At 40.5% G+C, this 21,458-nt stretch overlaps 1 protein-coding gene across 1 annotated transcript in view; it reads left to right on the plus strand.

Annotated features, from left to right (window-relative positions):
* The first annotated feature begins 8,483 nt into the window (after nt 1-8,483).
* Nucleotides 8,484-21,458, plus strand: part of LOC119559717 (UDP-N-acetylglucosamine--dolichyl-phosphate N-acetylglucosaminephosphotransferase-like) — a 43,941-nt gene continuing 30,966 nt past the window's right edge. The window contains exon 1 of the mRNA XM_037872780.1: nt 8,484-8,608. Coding sequence (XP_037728708.1) covers nt 8,484-8,608 — 125 coding nt within the window. The remainder of the gene's footprint in view (nt 8,609-21,458) is intronic.

Consider the following 21,458-nt stretch of genomic DNA (forward strand, 5'->3'; position numbering starts at 1 on the left):
TTTTTATCCCCACCGTATCCAGTGTGACGATCCTGCCCGACGGCTAGACCGTCACAATATATAGATATAAGTAATAGTTAACTAAGTTTGCCATTGTTATTATTAGTACGTAAGTGATACAAAATGAAGGATTATGATTTATTAAGGGGAAAGCAAGCATATGGATTTTTGGGGTGCAAAACCATAATAGGGCAAGTTTGGTTCCGCATCATCAACCCGAGGTGGCAACCATAGGGAAAAATACTAGAAAATAGAGAAAATACCAAACCGATCTGGCAAGGCAAAGGGAAGAAGGATGAAATAAGCACACGGCGGTTTCCGGTGCCTCTCGTCTCTGGTATCTGAAGGTGAACGGTTGCACAAGCGGAAAAGAAAAAGAAAGAAAACACGCAGAGAAAAGAAAGCCCGGTCGGTAGGAAGTAAGGTTAGTGAATCAGTGTAATCGGCGCAGTGAAACCCAGGAACGATTAAACACGACAAATAAAATTGAGTGAAAGAATACGAAAAGAAAAGGCGAGCGGTGTTGATGTACATATTGGGTTTTGTTCCCCCCATTCTCGCACCATTTAGTTCCCCGGGCGAGCCAGGCTACTAACGATCGATGACCCAATTGAAAGCGGTAAATTATTTACGTCCGACATATATATATACATCATCCCGATCTTGTGAATTTCATCCACTAACCTACCTGCACAGTGAGGCGGAAGACCCTCTCCCATTCCCGCATGAAATCCCCCCCCCCCCACCAGGTGGTATATCCCTTCGTGTCCTATTAACTCCCCACGAGGTGGCAGATCCATTCGTGCCCTATAACCTCCCCACGAGGTGGTATATCCCTTCGTGCCCTACTAACTCCCCACGAGGTGGCAGACCCCTTCGTGCCCTATTAATTCCTCCCCCCACGAGGTGGCAGATCCCTTCGTGCCCTATTAACTCCCCACGAGGTGGTACATCCCTTCGTACCCTATTAACTCCCCACGAGGTGGTATATCCCTTCGTGCCCTTCTAACTCCCCACGAGGTGGCAGACCCCTTCGTGCCCTATTAACCCCCCACGAGGCGGCAGATCCCTTCGTGTCCTGCTAACTCCCACACCGTAGCGGAAGGGCAGACCCTTCCGACTTTTACTAATCGAACTTGTTTTCAGCCGGCCAAAGACGACAGACACTGGCTGCGGCCTCGCCCGAAGGTCCTGCCCGTGGAATTTTTGGCCTCGCAAGCCTTATCCCTCGGCCACGTATGATAGAACCCGGCTGCGGCCTCGCCCGGAGGTCCAGCCCGTAGAATTTTTGGACCTCTGGATCCGACTGAGAGTTATATCCTGGCCAGAGAGCATCCTTACAAGTGGCGCCCGAACAGGGACATTGAGGCTAACTAGAGCAACACCAAAGTGGCCTAAAGACCCACTAAGATAGAGATCTTTATCCCTAAGGACCGCGCCACTGCCGAGCGTTACCAACCGTTAGAGTGAAGGACTCCAAAGAGCAAAAGGAGATGGAAAAGGAGATTCGCGCACTGCAATAAACTATGGCTAACCCGAAGGAGTCCGACGGCGAATACGAAGAAGCCGATTCGATCGCAAACCCAGGCGTAGGAGTACGATGGACTTACGCCCGCCGCAAAGACGAAATAGCCGCTCTAGCCCTCGAGTTCGGGTTTAGCGGACGGCACCGTAGCAGAAACACAGATGGCATTCGCTACACTTGTGAGCACAGGATCGTTTCCAAAGTCGGCGTGGAAACGACTCGCTCGGAGCGTCAGACCCTCTGACCTTGATCGCCGAACTGGAGGAGAAAATAGCAACGTATGGAATTAGCCAGGAGGAGGTACCCCGCGCTATGTCAGAGATTTTTTAAGGTAGAGCAGCACGATGGTTCCGCACGAGCCACTTACAGACAGCTACGTGGGCGGAGTTTCGGGCCGAGTTCTTAGGTTTCTTCTTGCCCCCCCCCGTTACTTCGAGCGACTAGAGGACGAGATCCGAGCCCATATCCAGGGAGTGGATGAGACATTTAAGGAGTACTTGGTCGAATTAAGGACCAAGATGCAGCAAGCCGGATACCAAAAGGAGGAAGAACTTTATCGGATCTATGAAAATATGGCACCAGAATACCGTCTGTATATAAGACGCCACGAGTTTGAGACGCTGGAACAATTAACCCGCATGGCGACGGAATAAGAAAGGGTGAGACAGCTGACGTCGAGTCGCGCAGGCACTCATAGGATGGGGACTACAGACCGGGACAGGACCAACCCTCGTCGGACGCCGAACCCCTTTCGAAGCCCAGAGGTACGCATTCAAGGAGGGAATGCAACTCATCAAATGATCAGACAGCCCCTATCAAACATCGACGTACAGCGAGCTTGTAGCAGGTGCGGAGAAGTTGGCCACTTTAGACGGGGTTGTACTAATGCGCGCCTGAACTTTTGCTGGGATTGTGGTCGTAGGAATACCGAGATACCACGGGAAACGAACGACGTCTCCGCCGAGATGCCGGCGCAGCGGAGACGAGCGAAGTAGCAGTCCGACATCAAGGAACCCACCATTAAGGATAACCAACGGCCTGATCACTGCTACCGTGCAGATCGGAGGTCGATGGGTGGACGCCACGGTGGATACGAGAGCGTCGGGGAGCTTTGCGAGCGGAGGAGATGCAAGAGATCATCACTACGATAGCGTTAGCTGATCGGTCAAGCCTGGCAGTGAAGAAGCTATAGCGTACTCGCGTGGAATTAGATGGCACGCGAGTGTGGATGCCCTTCTTGGTGATGCCAACCATGTTGGATCGCGTGATATTAGGCATGGACTTCTTGGCGGCGATGGGAACACAAATACAGTGCGGGGAAGCCACCTTAAAGGTAAAATTGAGCCCGTCGGCGGAAGACCCCCGACTGCGGCCGAGTAAAGTCGATCGGATGTCCTCAGAGGATACGAGCCCGGAAGTACTCGAAGGAAGGAGTACGACGGTTCTAGGAAAGCAGGAATCTGACGACAAGGACACTATTTACACAGAGCAGAGTGAGGTCCCCGCGCATAACCGGATCATGCGTCAGATGACCCCGTCAGGACAACGAAAGACCGACCACGGAGGAGAGGAGATCAGGAGGTACGACGAACCGGGAAGAGTCTTGGAGGACTTTCGGCCGGACGAAATCGAAGAAGCAGAGGATGGAGAATCAATTAGGGAAGAGGATGACCTAAGCCCCGACCAGCGGAAATTCATCACCCCAGAGTTGACGCTCTTCAAGGAGCTTCGAGGTGTATCACACGTGGCGGAGCATCGGATTATAATGCGAGACGATAAACCCTTGAAACAAAGGTACTACCCAAGGAATCCGGCAATGCAGAGCGTGATTGACGCCCAAGTGGATGAACTACTCCGAGAAGACGCCATCGAACCTTCACGGAGCCCGCATAACGCACCCATAGTGTTGGTCAAAAAGAAGACGGGTGAATGGCGCATATGCGTTGATTATAGACAATTGAACGCTCACTCAGTGCCCGACGCGTACCCCGTCCCCAGGATCAACCACATCTTGGAAAAACTACGTCAAGCCCGATACATTTCGACGTTGGACTTAAATCACGGTTATTGGCAAATACCCATGGCCAAGGATAGCCGTCAGTTCACGGCCTTCACCGTTCCGGGCAGAGGCCAATACCAGTGGAAGGTCATGCCCTTCGGGCTTCACTCGGCCAGCGCAACCTTCCACCGCACCTTGGGTAGCGTGATTGGTGTGGACATGGAGCCGTTCGCCTTCGCCTATTTGGACGATATCATCGTTATAGGCGCCACGGAGGAACAACATTTGGCCAATCTGGGCGAAGTCTTCCGTAGGCTACGGAGGGCGAACCTGAAGGTGAACCCTAGTTAGTTTACCTAGGCCACGTGATTAGCGCCGAAGGAGTCCAGACTGACCCGGAGAAAGTGACGGCCATTACCAACCTTAAGTCCCCTACATGTATCGCCGGTTCGTCACTAACTTCGCAACCGTGGTACAACCAATGACTGCCCTGTTGAAGAAAGGCCGGAAGTGGGCATGGGGCCCCGAGCAACAGAACGCGCTAGAAGAGGTAAAAAGGAGGTTAACCACCGCCTCCGTGTTGGGATGCCCCGACTTGGACAAGACGTTTGTGTTGCAAACGGACGCTAGCGACGTGGGGCTAGGAGCGGTCTTGTCGCAAGACATCGAGGGCCAGGAGAGAGTCATCGCGTACGTCAGCCGTCGACTCACAGCCACGGAGGGCAATTACACGACGACGGAAAAAGAGTGTCTGGCCATCATATGGGCTATCAGAAAAATGCGGTGCTACTTGGAAGGGTATCGGTTCGAGGTGGTTACCGACCACCTAGCCCTCAAATGGTTGAACTCCATCGAAAGTCCCTCCGGCCGGGTAGCAAGATGGGCCCTGGAGTTGCAACAGCTCCAGTTCGACGTGCGGTACCGTCGAGGCAAATTGAACGTGGTTAACCCGGCAACGCGTTATCCCGGCAACCCTGTGGAGTCTTGCAACAGATGGCCGAAGTGGACACACCCTGTAAATGGATCCAAGGTATGCGAGTTAAGATAAAAGAACACCCCGATAAGTTCTCAGACTACATGATGGAAAATGGGCAACTATACCAGAATTTGGGACACAGAGCTGATGACGAGGACTACTTCCCGTGGAAACTGTGTGTTCCTAGTTCAAATAGAGTCCGAGTCCTCCAAGAATGCCACGACGCGCCCACGGCTGAACATCTGGGCGTCCAAAAACCGTTTCTCGACTATCTCAGAGGTATTTCTGGCCCGGCATGTCAGCGCTGCGAGTCGTGCCAGAAGTTTAAAACCGCCCAGACGAAAGCGGCAGGCAAAATGTCAACCCGCATAACGAGCGAACCGTTTGACGTTTTCTGCGCAGACTTTGTCGGCCCACTACCCCGGTCGAAACACGGAAACACCATGCTCCTCGTATTTCATGACGTCTTTTCTAAATGGGTGGAGTTGATCCCGTTACGGAAAGCTACCGCCGCCCAAGTTCAGAAGGCATTCCGGGAACGGATACTGGGCCGAGTCGGCATCCCTCGGAAGTTCGTCTGCGATAACGGTACTCAATTTACCAGCCGCATCTTGAAAGAGTACTTCCACACGATAGGGGTAGAGATCCAATATACTGCTCCATACTGTCCACAGGAGAACCCTACCGAGAGGACGAATCGGACGGTCAAGACGATGATAGCCCAACTCACCGAGGGAGACCAAAGATCTTGGGACGGGCTATTACCGGAAATAGCGCTCGCCATCAACGCAAGTGTATCGGACTCTACGGGATATAGTCCCGCCTTCCTGACACAAGGAAGTGAGCCCAAACTCCCTACTATGTTATACGACGAGGTCACCCCCGGATCTAAGGACCCCGCAGGAAAAGCGCTCCAACTCAGAGGAATCTTCGATATTGTCAGATCCAACCTCCAACGTGCTTCCCAAGATCAAGCACGCCATTACAACCTTAGACGCCGTGAGTGGAGACCGAAGCTCGGTGACAAGGTGTGGCTACGCCAACATCCTCTCTCGAAGGCGGCCGAAGGTTTCGTCGCCAAATTGGCCCCCAAGTATGACGGTCCCTACACCGTAACGAGATTCATATCCCCTAACCTGGTTCTGTTGCGACGCCCAGGGGAAAGACGTTCACGCTCTGCCAACATCAGTCAGCTGAAACCCTATTACTCTGAGGACTTTGGGAATGCAGCCACGAAAGAAGACGACGGGGCTGCCCTGGGAGGCGACACGAGAGGTTAAGCACGGTAGAGGTTCGCATGGTAATTTCTAAGTTGAATTGTACTAACAAACAATGTTATTATCTAAGTATTCTAAGTCGAGGTTTCACTGCACCGATAGGTAGGGAGCTTGAACAATAAGGGTCTTGTATCTATAAGTTTAGTCTCCGCTTTCAAATGGATGAAGTCATCGAGTTGTCGGATGGTTCGGACGATACCGAGGTTTTTCATCACGACCTTTTGGAGCGCGACGAGTGGGTCGCGGAAGGGTACAGCGGAGGAGATTCGGAGGCATCGGAAGACGAAGAGGAAGAGGTCGCAGAGGACCAGTTAATCAACGATAGCCAAGGTGAAGAAGGCGTACCCGACGGCGCCGAGTCTTCCGACGACCAGGAGTCTGAGGTTACGGGTGGACCTCGGTTTGCGGGCATGTGGAGCCCTAAACCCGGCGAGACACGACGACCCGCTCGACCTTCGACAACGTATACCGTCGAGGATGATCTCAGCAACGCGAGCGACAGCGATGAACGCGACGAGCCTCGAGATTACTCGTGGGGTCGCCGTTCGCAAGGGCCACGGTATCACGCACCGCAAGAAGACGACGCACCGCAACCGTGGACCAGGCGAGATCCTCGAGGCGGTCACCCGAGGTACGCAGAGTCCCCCACCCCACGAGTTAGCCCGGTTACCAGAAGGCTGGACCGGGACGGGCGAATTGCGACAACTGCCGGCATCGGCCATTCGTCTGATCGCTGAGAGGGCGGCCGGACAAGCCGACGGCTAGACCGTCACAATATATAGATATACATAATAGTTAACTAAGTTTGCCATTGTTATTATTAGTACGTAAGTGATACGAAATGAAGGATTATGATTTATTAGGTGGAAAGCGAACATATTGATATGATTATCCCGAAGGTCCAGCCCGTGGAATTGTTGGCCTCGCAAGCCTTATCCCTCGGCCACGTATGATAGAACCCGGCTGCGGCCTCGCCCGGAGGTTCAGCCCGTGAAATTTTTGGCCACGTAAGGACTTGGCATTCTGACGGTACCGTAACCTCATAGGTCTTGGAATGCCCCTCCCCCCCCTCGAGCGGATAGACGTAGAGTCTCCGCGATAATTGATCATAAATCATCGTTCGCCCCGCGAATATTACTCTCTAGCCCTATGTCTCAGTGACTTTACATATTTCTTGTAAAAGGACCTCTGGATCCGACTGAGAGTTATATCCTGGCCAGAGGGCATCCTTACACCAGCAGCACAAATTTTCTAAATTTTTACTTTTGCACTTTCACCGCTTTTTCTCCCAAACAAATCTATATTTCGAAAGTCTTGGTATGCAATCTTCTTAGTTTTTGCGATACCTTTCGATTGGTGTGTCACTCGTTACGATCGGACCATAATGGCAGATTTTCAATTCTGCGGCTATATATAGTAGTTGCCTTCGCACGCGATGTCACCATACATACCAGCCGCGACTTGGGCTGCCAGCAACCGGTGTCCGTTCAACCCGCACAGAGGACCAGCTATAATCGCCTACCACAGTTGACGCCGACTACATCCAGCATTTCCCGGTGAGTCCGTTCCGTAATACTACGTCCACCACATTTGGGAACTTCCAGCCGTCGCATCGCGGCGTTGAGAAGTACCGCCATTTTTTCTGGCAGCCGAAACTCGGACTGCCTTTGCGCAACTCACCATAGTGCGCCAGTGAATTTATCCGGAAATAAGGATTATTTGTCCTCCTTGTTTGCCTAGAATCAAAAAGGTCGCGAGCATTAGTTGGATGGTATAGGTTACAGTGCAGTTACGTACCTTTTTGGCCTGTCCCTTCTTTTCCCCAGGAGTTCCTCAGGATTAGGTGACCATACACATGCGCATCGCGTATGTTCCTTTTGAGGGCCGTGTTTCCATGCGAGCTCTACCAACAAGTGACTGGTAGAGCGTAACTCTTCGCGGCGCCTATAGCCTTTTTCCAGCAAAGCAAATCCTCTGCTTTGACCGCGTAAATAGTGAAGACGGCGGCCAAGTATTCAGTCTTAAAGGCTGAGGAAGGATAGATCGGTTAAGAGAAGCATGAATATAAATGATTGTAATAACCATATTCATTAAACATTAATAAAACCCACAATGTGTAAGTAAGCTTACCCACTGGGGGAGATGGAACAGTCGTAGTAGAGAGGAGGGGGTCTTGCCGACCGAGCATCTTGAGGGCATCCATTGTTGTTTCTGTTAAGATTTTTAGCATCAAATCTGTAGCAGCCACAAATTTGGGCGGTTTTTGGGCGTTAGAGTGGGCGTGGCACTCTGCTGAAACAAACTTGCGCTGCGCAGGAATCTCTGGAATCTGCATGCCTAATCCCAGTATTGTAGCTCTTATAGTTTCCGAGATCTCAGCGTTCATACGGACAGACGGACAGACGGTCAGACGGACAGACGGACAGGCGGACATGGCTAGATCGACTCGGCTAGTGATTCTGATCAAGAATATATATACTATTACATACTTTCCGACGAATCTAGTATACCCTTTTACTCTACAAGTAACGGGTATAAATAGGAGAATTCGGAAGTTATCTTTGCTATTAGTTATTATCGTATTTATTTATTTATTTTGTAATTAATTATATTATTTATTATCGTAGTTATTTGTTAACCTTTTTATTTATTTTTTTATCATAATATTTTTTATCGTATTAGTATTTATTTTGAAAATTGAAAATCATGTCCGAGGATAAGGCCGTCAGGGTCTTTGAATTCAAGGCGATCATCGAGGCACAGGAGCAACTACTGGGTATGGACCAGAAGAGTCCGCAAAAGCTGAACCTGAAACGGGATACAGCGGCGGAGTCGGCGATGAACGCAGCTTAGGCACAAGCGGCCCAAACCTATCGCGCATTGCAGGAGTTGGGAGTTAGCCAGGCGTTGCGGGAGGAAATCAAGAACGGCTTCAAGGACATGATGAAGTTGCTGAACGAAGTCCTTAGGCCAGCGGAGAGCAAGCCACAGCTGCTCTAGGAGGGCGCAAGTCGCCAAGTATAGATGGTGCCCACTTCGTCGTGTCCAGAAGGCGGCGGAAATGGCCCAGCTGAAATTCATCAGCGGTAGGAGACAGGAGGATACTATCGAAGGCCGCCGGAATTTCCGCCCGCAACCACGACCGCCGGTGAATGACTCTCCGCGGATCGACAGCAGCCTGAGCCAGTAACCGGAGTATCATCCCGCAGGCAGGAGTGATCACTACGCGTGGCCGTGGCGCATCGAGGACCGAAGGACGGCGGATTTCCGGGGCGAGTCGCGGTTGTACGCCAACGCGGGAGCCCGCAACGGGAACCGATACATCCGAGTGGACCGCTGGAAACTCTCCTTCGGCGGCGAGGACGATGGCAATTCCGTAGACGATTTCGTGTTCCGTCTAGAGATCCTGCAGCGTCAGCATCAGTGTCCGTGGAATGAAGTTCTGCGTAACTTCCACGTACTCCTGTCGGGCATAGCTAAGGAGTGGTATTGGGTACACGTTAGTTATATGACACATTATTTAGGGGCTCTTACCCAATTTCTAAACAACTAATTTATAAACAGCTAATTTTCAAATAACTCTGACAGACCCGAGATAATACCGTGGTCAGCTATTTTTGTCGACCAAGCCTCCAAATCATTCCCAAACATCCAAGCCGATATTGTAAGTATCGGAGTCCCAAGCGAGCCCTAAGTTCGCTAACGTAGTTAAAAGATCCCCAAAGCGAGCCCCAAGTCCACTAACGTAAGCAAAAAGATCCCCAAAGCGGTCCCTAAACTCCGCTAATGTAAACACCAATTTCCGGCCAAGATAAGACTTCAAATTTATTTGGCAAATTGCATCATCATATTTTTTTGGGGATAAAATCTCTTAAGCCGAGGTTTGATTATTGATCATTGAACTAGAGAGCAGGCAGTCCGTTTTTGAGATCCGAGCAGTAGAACAAATCGAGAAAAATTAAACGAGCAGTGAATAAAATAAGTTCGACCTATTAAAATTCTAAAACAAAACTTTAAAGTACACGTTAAAAAAGTTTTAAGGAGAAAAAGGAATTTAGCGCGGCCAAAAACCAGATGCAACCGACGAATGTATACAGCCTGTGTTGATAAAAATAAGGTGGAAATTAATAAATGCAGTAATCCCCTCAAACCCTATACAACCGGCAAAAAAATAAAAAGTTTGTGTTGATAAAAAAAAAAACTAAGGTGGAAAACAATTAATGAAATAATCCCCTTAAGTCTCAAATTACAAAATAGTGATCGTAACATAAATTCACTGCTCGGACAATTTTAAAAAAAAATTTCCCAATGGTTATTATGGAAAAAAAAGTTACTTAAAAAAATGTTCAAAAACGAAAATTAACAAAAAATCTTCGAAATCATCAACAAAAAGACATTCAAAGAAAACGGGCTGAAGGACAATGCTTCGCCAAATATAAACATTGGAAAAGAAGGAAGACCCCAATTTAATAACCGAAAAAAAGAAGGAAGATCCCAAGATAAAATCGGAAAACCAAAAAAGAAAGGACGATCCCAAGCAGGATCATCAACCAAGAAAAGGACGACCCCAACAGGATTAGAAAACAACGAGAAGAAAAATAAGGACGACGATTCGTGAGCGATACTATCTTTTTTTATTATTATTATTTTATACGAAATTTGTACAAAATCAAGTATAAAAACAAAGTGGAAGACTTAATCTCTGATTTCAAAAAAATTTTCAAAACGTCAGAACCTTCAACCAGCCAGATTGGAGCAAATAAAAGACTCCACATGAATTCGCCTCAAGAACATACAAACCATCAGGCAATAACAAACAATACAATGTTAAATGTAGGAGATTTAATTAAACAAATTTTAAATTTTGAATTAAATCCAATAAAGGAGGAGATCGTAAACTTAAGATCGCAGCTTTCTCACAAAATTAAAACGGTTGAGGATTTTCAGATAGAGATTTTAGATCCAAAAATTAAGTGCGACACATCTTATGAGATCATCAAATCTGTAAGGGACTATAAAGGTGAAGAAGATAAATATGTAAGCTGGAGATAATAAGCTGAAATAGGCATGGGGCTATATGCCAGATGGAGAGAAAGGTTTTATTCTGCCTTATCCATATTAAGAAACAAAATAACGGCAATGGCTAACGATGCCTTAACCCATAATGGTACGGTATTAAATTAAGATGCCATAATGGCCAGACTTGACTTTGTCTTTAGCGACAAACGTCCAATTCATATTATTGAACAGGAATTAAGTGTATTGAGTCAGGGAAATTTATCCATATTGGATTATTATGGTACAGTTAATAGAAAATGAACTCTACTAATTAATAAAACTATTATGACCTATGGTAGAAGCAAACCAATAACAGCGGAAATTAATGAAAAACATTGGAAGAAGCTCTTAGAGTTTTCATTGCCGGCCTCAACGGCCAAATTTCCTGACCTACCAAATGCAATAGTCCTAGTTCAGGATTTAGAAAGCAACAACATTAGGGCTCATTTCGCAAATAGTTTCTCAACTACTTAGAGAAAACATAGTGGTAGTAATTAGAACAGAAATTTATAAAAATAAGAGTGAGCTTCCAATACATAAAAGAGTATCCACAGTGAATGGATTTTCAATAATTAAATATTATCACATGATAACTATTTTTGATACGCGATGTACTTTTCATGAAATAGAAGGGCTAGACTCAGATTTACTGGTCGGCTATAACCTTTTAAAAAAAAATTGGAGCTGTAATTGATACAGCTAAGGGAGTAATTATATAAAATGGAAAAGAATAAAAATTAAATTATGATTACGGAAACATTTTGAACCAACTTTCTTTAACAGAAGAAAACGCCATTCTTCTGTTACTACTTTACTACTTCGATGAAAAGGCTCAGATCAGATCCGAATCTGAAATGGGTAATCAAAGCGAGTTTAGTTCGGGATATAAAATTCCTGAACACGCCGTCGTTGAAATATCCGAAAAAATAAAAAGTTGGGAATTAAAAAATTTGAAAATAAGTTTGGAATTTAAAAAGTCTGAACACGCCGTCGTTGAGTTAACCGACAATCAAAAAATAAACAACATAAAAATATCATCTGCAGATCAAAGAAAAGATCTGGAGAACAAAATATTAAATATAATCAATGAAGAGCATTGAAAAATAAATATGCAGATTCCTTTAAGGACAGATATACGCGGTGAAATAAACACCGTAAATGATAGGGCCATTTACAGCAAACAACACCCTTATGCTCTATCAGCTTCAGACTTTGTAAATTCTGAAATAAGTCGAATGCTAAAAGAAGAAATTATTAGGCCAAGTATAAGTCCTTATAATTCCCCTGTACTAGTGGTACCAAAAGAGGGTTTCAATGAAGACGGAACTCCAAAACTCAGACTCGTAATTGATTATAAAAAAAATTTAATGAAAATACTATACCTGATAGATATCCAATGTAGGACCCTTCAGTGATTTTGTCAAATCTTGGAAAAGCCAAATACTTTTCAACAATTGACTTGGAATTTGGATTTCAACAAATTCTCATGAATGAACCAGATATTCAGAAAACCGCATTTTGAATAAACAATGGGAAATACGAATTCCTAAGAATGCCTTTCGGTTTGACCAACGCTCCAAGAATATTCCAACGAGCGATGGATGATATTTTAAGAGAACAAGTGGGTAAAACATGTCATGTTTATATGGATAGCAAATTTAAATTTCCAAAAACAATTGAACAACACTACAAAGATTTAATTTCATTATTAAAATTTTGCTGAACGCAAACATGAAAATTTCGATTGAAAAAAAAAGTTCTCGGTTTTCTCGGTTACGTTGTTTCTTACAATGTGATCAAACCCGATCCTGAAAAAGTTTCTACAATTATAAAATATCCGATCCCTAAAAATGTTCGAGAGCTTAGAAGCTTCCTAGGCCTTTTAGGATATTACAGAAAATTTGTGCAAGTTTACTCAAAGATAGCTAAACCATTAACAAAATATTTAGAAGGCCAAAACGGCAAAGTATCAAAAAAGGCATCACGTATAATTTTAATACAGTTTGATGATTCAGTTGTAAGAGCTTTTAACGAGCTCAAAGAAAATTTAATTGCACAAGTAGAAATAGTACAACCGGATTTATTTTTAATTTTAAATTTACCCTAACAACTGACGCATCTGACTTAGAAATTGGTGCTGTTCTTTCTCAGGAAGGAAAACCAATTATATTTATTTCAAAAACTCTGACCAAAACCGAGCAAGTATACCCAACAAATAAAAAGGAACTTTTAGCCATTGTATGGGCTTTTAAACATCTCCGAAATAACCCAAATGGGGTTAGCAACATCGAGATCTTTACCGATCACCTTTTTTTGTGCTAATATTTATTTAAGCGTTGATCAGCCAACCTAATGGCTATAAAACGCATGGAAATAACAAAGGAAAAATGACATGAAACATAACAGAAATATGGAAGTTAACAAATTTATAACAGTGTCAGTTCAACATTATTTACCGATCACCAACCTCTTTCTTTTTCCATTTCTCAAAAAAAACCAAATATCGAGATGAAAGATGGTATTCCTTTATTGAAAGTTATTCACCCAAAATTATTTATAAGCCAGGGGCAACAAATGTTGTTGCAGATAACTATTTTTGATACGCGATGTACTTTTCATGAAATAGAAGGGCTAGACTCAGATTTACTGGTCGGCTATAACCTTTTAAAAAAAAATTGGAGCTGTAATTGATACAGCTAAGGGAGTAATTATATAAAATGGAAAAGAATAAAAATTAAATTATGATTACGGAAACATTTTGAACCAACTTTCTTTAACAGAAGAAAACGCCATTCTTCTGTTACTACTTTACTACTTCGATGAAAAGGCTCAGATCAGATCCGAATCTGAAATGGGTAATCAAAGCGAGTTTAGTTCGGGATATAAAATTCCTGAACACGCCGTCGTTGAAATATCCGAAAAAATAAAAAGTTGGGAATTAAAAAATTTGAAAATAAGTTTGGAATTTAAAAAGTCTGAATACGCCGTCGTTGAGTTAACCGACAATCAAAAAATAAACAACATAAAAATATCATCTGCAGATCAAAGAAAAGATCTGGAGAACAAAATATTAAATATAATCAATGAAGAGCATTGAAAAATAAATATGCAGATTCCTTTAAGGACAGATATACGCGGTGAAATAAACACCGTAAATGATAGGGCCATTTACAGCAAACAACACCCTTATGCTCTATCAGCTTCAGATTTTGTAAATTCTGAAATAAGTCGAATGCTAAAAGAAGAAATTATTAGGCCAAGTATAAGTCCTTATAATTCCCCTGTACTAGTGGTACCAAAAGAGGGTTTCAATGAAGACGGAACTCCAAAACTCAGACTCGTAATTGATTATAAAAAAAATTTAATGAAAATACTATACCTGATAGATATCCAATGTAGGACCCTTCAGTGATTTTGTCAAATCTTGGAAAAGCCAAATACTTTTCAACAATTGACTTGGAATTTGGATTTCAACAAATTCTCATGAATGAACCAGATATTCAGAAAACCGCATTTTGAATAAACAATGGGAAATACGAATTCCTAAGAATGCCTTTCGGTTTGACCAACGCTCCAAGAATATTCCAACGAGCGATGGATGATATTTTAAGAGAACAAGTGGGTAAAACATGTCATGTTTATATGGATAGCATAATTATATTTTCAAAAACAATTGAACAACACTACAAAGATTTAATTTCATTATTAAAATTTTGCTGAACGCAAACATGAAAATTTCGATTGAAAAAAGAAGTTCTCGGTTTTCTGGGTTACGTTGTTTCTTACAATGTGATCAAAACCGATCCTGAAAAAGTTTCTACAATTATAAAATATGTTCGAGAGCTTAGAAGCTTCCTAGGCCTTTTAGGATATTACAGAAAATTTGTGCAAGTTTACTCAAAGATAGCTAAACCATTAACAAAATATTTAGAAGGCCAAAACGGCAAAGTATCAAAAAAGGCATCACGTATAACTTTAATACAGTTTGATGATTCAGTTGTAAGAGCTTTTAACGAGCTCAAAGAAAATTTAATTGCACAAGTAGAAATAGTACAACCGGATTTATTTTTAATTTTAAATTTACCCTAACAACTGACGCATCTGACTTAGAAATTGGTGCTGTTCTTTCTCAGGAAGGAAAACCAATTATATTTATTTCAAAAACTCTGACCAAAACCGAGCAAGTATACCCAACAAATAAAAAGGAACTTTTAGCCATTGTATGGGCTTTTAAACATCTTCGAAATAACCCAAATGGGGTTAGCAACATCGAGATCTTTACCGATCACCTTTTTTTGTGCTAATATTTATTTAAGCGTTGATCAGCCAACCTAATGGCTATAAAACGCATGGAAATAACAAAGGAAAAATGACATGAAACATAACAGAAATATGGAAGTTAACAAATTTATAACAGTGTCAGTTCAACATTATTTACCGATCACCAACCTCTTTCTTTTTCCATTTCTCAAAAAAAACCAAATATCGAGATGAAAGATGGTATTCCTTTATTGAAAGTTATTCACCCAAAATTATTTATAAGCCAGGGGCAACAAATGTTGTTGCAGACGCTTTATCACGGATCCAAGTAACTAGACTTTATTATTGGCCTAATTTATACAAAAATCTTAAGGAGTTTATAAAGAATTGCACAATCTGCAATAAAAACAAATACAACAGACACCAAGTACAGATTCCTATCGGTCAAGAACCTATTCCAGCGAGAGAAGGTGAAAATTTGCATCTTGACATATATTACGCCCAAAATCTTATATTCATTACCTGTATAGATTCGTATTCGAAATACTTAGTCGTAAAAGAAATCCCTAATAAACTAAATATAGAAAATAAAGTTTCAGAAATTTTACAACAATTTCCTTTAGCCAAATCTTTGATGATAGATAACGAACCAAGTTTTTCTTCATCCCAATTTAAATCTTTTGCACAAAGAAATGGGATATCTCTATTCTTTGCAGATCCTCGACATAGTACGCCCAACGGACAAATGGAAGGGCACACTCTACCTTAACAGAAATTGCTCGCTGCATTAAAGATGAGCTTAATTTAATTGATTATTCCGAAATTATAATTAGAGCAGCACAATAAAATTTAACAATTCACTCAATAACCAACCATCGACCTTTTGATATATTATTTAATAAAATCAAACACGATGATATTCATAAATTATTGCAACAAGCTCAAAAGAAAATGTTGCATTTTCACAATAAAGATAGACATAATAAGAATTATTACGTAGGAGAGGTAACTTACGAAAAGAAACACGGGGAAAGAAACAAGCTTAATTCTAGATATAAAAAACAAGTAGTTAAGGAAAATCTCCCCAATAAAGTTATTATAAATAACAGAAAGCGTACGATTCATAAAGATAATATTAAATAATTTGTTTAAAATTACAGATAATGATTTCAATAATGTACTTATTATTGCTGGTAGCTACAACCAAATCCGAAATTATGGATTACACGAACCATGATTTTCTTCTTTACAAGGATACCAAAGATGTTCGCAGATTTATATCATATAACTAATATAAGTCTTTATAGATATATAATTAATCTTGAAACAGAATTTCTAAAGAGTCACGACAGCAAGAATTTCCTTTGGGAAATATCCCACGATTTAAAAACTATCAAAATAATTATCTCTCAAATAATACCCAGTAGATCGAAAAGAGGCATTAATGAAATAGGCACTATTTGGAAATGGATAGCGGGAACACCAGATCATGATGATTTCATAACAGTCCGAAATAAAATCGATGATTTAATAAACAAGAAAGGAAGTTAGCTTCGGTAAGCCGAAGCTTATATACCCTTGCAGCTATAATTATTAAATTTAAAAACACAAAAAATTATATTCCCAATAGTATAAGATAATATGTCAAAAAACACCGAAGCTATAATTTGTTTCATATTATTTTCCTACCAATTTTCCGATCGTTCCAATGGCAGCTATATGATATCGTCGTCGTCCGATTTTGATAAAATTAAATTCAAAATTTAGAACTAATTAAAAAATGTTATTTCCAAGCGTAAGATGTTATATGTTAAAAAACACCAGAGCTATAATTTGTTTCATATTATTTTTCCACCAATTTTCCGATCGTTCCTATGGCAGCTATATGATATAGTCGTCCGATTTTGATAAAATTAAGTTCAAAATTCAGAACTAATTAAAAAATATTATTTCCAAGCGTAAGAGGTTATATGTTAAAGAACACCAAAGCTATAATTTGATTCATATTATTTTTCCACCAATTTTCCGATCGTTCCTATGGCAGCTATGTATATGATATAGTCGTCCGATTTTGATAAAATTAAATTCAAAATTCAGAACTAATTAAAAAATGTTATTTCCAAGCGTAGGAGGTTATATGTTAAAAGCACCGAAGCTATAATTTGTTTCATATTATTTTCCCACCAATTTTACGATCGTTCCTATGGCAGCTATATGATATAGTCGTCCGATATTGATAAAATTAAATTCAAAATTCAGAACTAATTAAAAAATCTTATTTCCAAGCGTAGGAGGTTATATGTAAAAAACACCGAAGCTATAATTTGATTCATATTATTTTCCCACCAATTTTCCGACCGTTCCTATGGCAGCTATATGATATAGTCTTCCGATTTTGATAAAATTAAATTCGAAATTCAAAACTAATTAAAAAATGATATTTCCAAGCTTAGGAGGTTATATGCTAAAAAACACCAAAGATATAATTTTTTTAAATTTGTTTTTCCTATTATTCCTATGGGAGCTATAAGATATAGTTGTCCGATCCGGCTGGTTCCGACTTATATACTACCTGCAAAAGATAAAAGACTTTTGGGAAAGTTTCAGCCCGATAGCTTTAACACTGAGGGACTTGTTTGGGTAGAAACGGACGGACAGGCGGACATGGCTAGATCGACTCGTCTAGTCATGCTGATCAAGAATACATATACTTTATGGGGTCGGAAACGTCTCCTTCACTGCTTTGAAAACTTCTGACTGAAATCAATGTACCCTCTGCAAGGGTATACAAAAATTGACTATCAATTCGTTATTAATTCTAAAATATTTAAAGAGATAAAATCTTTACCTGATCAATTTAAAACAGCCTTTAAGGATCAAGAAATTCCACTCAGAAAATATCGTCTGCGCTTGCTTACTTACGATCTTATGAATTTAATGGACACAATTACACTCACCAAAATTGATGTATTTAAAACTAAAATTTTAAACAATGATGATATACAAGAAATTTATAAGCACGAAAATAAGCCTGTTATTATAACAGACCTTTAATTCAAAATCGCTTTGCATCAAGATCTTATTATGATTTACATAAAATACCCTATTATTACCGATCGTTGTGACGTTTACAATTCAAGATCCATTTCACATAATAAAAGAAAATTATTAATTGATAATCACGTCGCAAAATGTAGAAATAAGTACTATTAATTACTACTACTAATAATTATGGCACACTTAACCCAGAAGGTTCTTGTTTCACCAGATTACTAAATGGAGAAAAATCTTTTTGTAACAAAATCCGAAAAAAAAATGTAGATGTAATCCAAGATGGAGCCATTTTTGTAAATGGAGAAATACAGTTGACACTCATTTAAATGGGTCATATTTAATAACTTTTAATGGCACCACTAAAATTAATAATATTTCCTACACCATCACAGCTCGAAAATATACAGATTTGTTAGTATCCGAATATATTATATCTAATGAATCGGAACTCTCGTTTGATAATATTAACATACTAAATACATTTATTCAAATTAAACAAACTCAAATACCAGTTACGTTAATGTTAATCATATTTACATTTATATATTTAACTATTATGGTTATAATCAAGTTCATACAATTTTTAATATTCAAACCATGGCAAATTCATATAGAAATTGAACCAGAAAGCAATATTTCCGATAATGAAATAAATAATATCCTCGACAATGAAAATATCCTAGAAGAAAATATCATTGTCGAATTAACCAATCAATTACATTCAATATACCCATCAGTTCCAATGAATAGGGACGATTCAATTTAGAATGGGGGAGTTGTATGACACATTACTTAGGGGCTTATACCCAATTTATAAACAACTTTGAACCGAGAGCTAATTTCCAAATAACTTTGACAGACCCGAGATAAATCCGTGGTCAGCTATTTCTGTCAACCAGGCCTCCAAATCATTCCCACCCAGATCAATTTCACGCATTGTATACATCGGAGTCCCAAGCGAGCCCTGAGTTCGCTAACGTAAACAAAAGATCGCCAAAGCGAGCCCCAAGTCCGCTAGCGTAAGCAAAAAGATCCCCAAAGCGGTCCCTAAGCTCCGCTAATGTAAACACCAATTTCCGGCCAAGATAAGACTTCAAATTTAATTGGCATCATCCTATTTTCGGACTCTCTTGAGTCATTCTCTTTATCAATTTTTGGGTAATAAATCTCTTAAGTCGAGGTTTGATTATTGATCATTGAACTAGAGAGCAGGCAGTCCGTTTTTGAGATCCGAATCGAGCAGTAGAACAAATCGAGAAAAATTAAACGAGCAGTGAATAAAATAAGTTCGACCTATTAAAAAATTGTAATAGTAAATAAGTGATTAAAAAATAAAAATGAATTTTTTTTATTAATTCACATATGAGAAACTTAATTGGCGCCCAACGTGGGGCCATGTGATTAAAAAACTCTAAAACAAAACTTTAAAATACACGTTAAAAAAGTTTTAAAGTGAAAAAGGAATTTAGCGCGGCCAAAACCCTATACAACCGACGAATATATACAGCCTGTGTTGATAAAAATAAGGTTGAAATTAATAAATGCAGTAATCCCCTTAAACCCTATACAACCGGCAAAAAAATAAAAAGTTTGTGTTGATCAAAAAAAAAACTAAGGTGGAAAATAATTAATGAAATAATCCCCTTAAGTCTCAAATTACAAAATAGTGATCGTAACATAAATTCACTGCTCGGACAATTTAAAAAAAAATTTTCCAATGGTTATTATGGAAAAAAAAGTTACTTAAAAAAATGTTCAAAAACGAAAATTAACAAAAAGACATTCAAAGAAAACGGGCTGAAGGACAATGCTTCGCCAAATATAAACATTGGAAAAGAAGGAAGACCCCAATTTAATAACCGAAAAAAAGAAGGAAGATCCCAAGATAAAATCGGAAAACCAAAAAAGAAAGGACGATCCCAAGCAGGATCATCAACCAAGAAAAGGACGACCCCAACAGGATTAGAAAACAACGAGAAGAAAAATAAGGACGACGATTCGTGAGCGATACTATCTTTTTTTATTATTATTATTTTATACGAAATTTGTAAAAAATCAAATATAAAAACAAAGTGGAAGACTTAATCTCTGATTTCGAAAAAATTTTCAAAATGTCAGAACCTTCAACCAGCCAGATTGGAGCAAATAAAAGACTCCACATGAATTCGCCTCAAGAACATGGTTTGTATGTATGTATGGTTTGTATGTATGTATGTATCAGGCAATAACAAACAATACAATGTTAAATGTAGGAGATTTAATTAAACAAATTTTAAATTTTGAATTAAATCCATTAAAGGAGGAGATCGTAAACTTAAGATCGCAGCTTTCTCACAAAATTAAAACGGTTGAGGATTTTCAGATAGAGATTTTAGATCCAAAAATTAAGTGCGACACATCTTATGAGATCATCAAATCTGTAAGGGACTATAAAGGTGAAGAAGATAAATATGTAAGCTGGAGATAATAAGCAGAAATAGGCATGGGGCTATATGCCAGATGGAGAGAAAGGTTTTATTCTGCCTTATCCATATTAAGAAACAAAATAACGGCAATGGCAAACGATGCCTTAACCCATAATGGTACGGTATTAAATTAAGATGCCATAATGGCCAGACTTGACTTTGTCTTTAGCGACAAACGTCCAATTCATATTATTGAACAGGAATTAAGTGTATTGAGTCAGGGAAATTTATCCATATTGGATTATTATGGTACAGTTAATAGAAAATGAACTCTACTAATTAATAAAACTATTATGACCTATGGTAGAAGCAAACCAATAACAGCGGAAATTAATGAAAAACATTGGAAGACAGCTCTTAGAGTTTTCATTGCCGGCCTCAACGGCCAATTTTCTTGACCTACCAAATGCAATAGTCCTAGTTCAGGAATTAGAAAGCAACAACATTAGGGCTCATTTCGCAAATAGTTTCTCAACTACTTAGAGAAAACATAGTGGTAGTAGTTAGAACAGAAATTTATAAAAATAAGAGTGAGCTTCCAATACATAAAAGAGTATCCACAGTGAATGGATATTCAATAATTAAATATTATCACATGATAACTATTTTTGATACGCGATGTGCGTTTCATGAAATAGAAGGGCTAGACTCAGATTTACTGGTCGGCTATAACCTTTTAAAAAAAAATTGGAGCTGTAACTGATACAGCTAAGGGAGTAATTATATAAAATGGAAAAGAATACAAATTAAATTATGATTACGGAAACATTTTGAACCAACTTTCTTTAACAGAAGAAAACGTCATTCTTCTGTTACTACTTTACTACTTCGATGAAAAGGCTCA

This window comes from Drosophila subpulchrella, unplaced genomic scaffold (genome assembly GCF_014743375.2).
Source record: "Drosophila subpulchrella strain 33 F10 #4 breed RU33 unplaced genomic scaffold, RU_Dsub_v1.1 Primary Assembly Seq35, whole genome shotgun sequence".
In the NCBI taxonomy this organism is placed as follows: domain Eukaryota; kingdom Metazoa; phylum Arthropoda; class Insecta; order Diptera; family Drosophilidae; genus Drosophila; species Drosophila subpulchrella.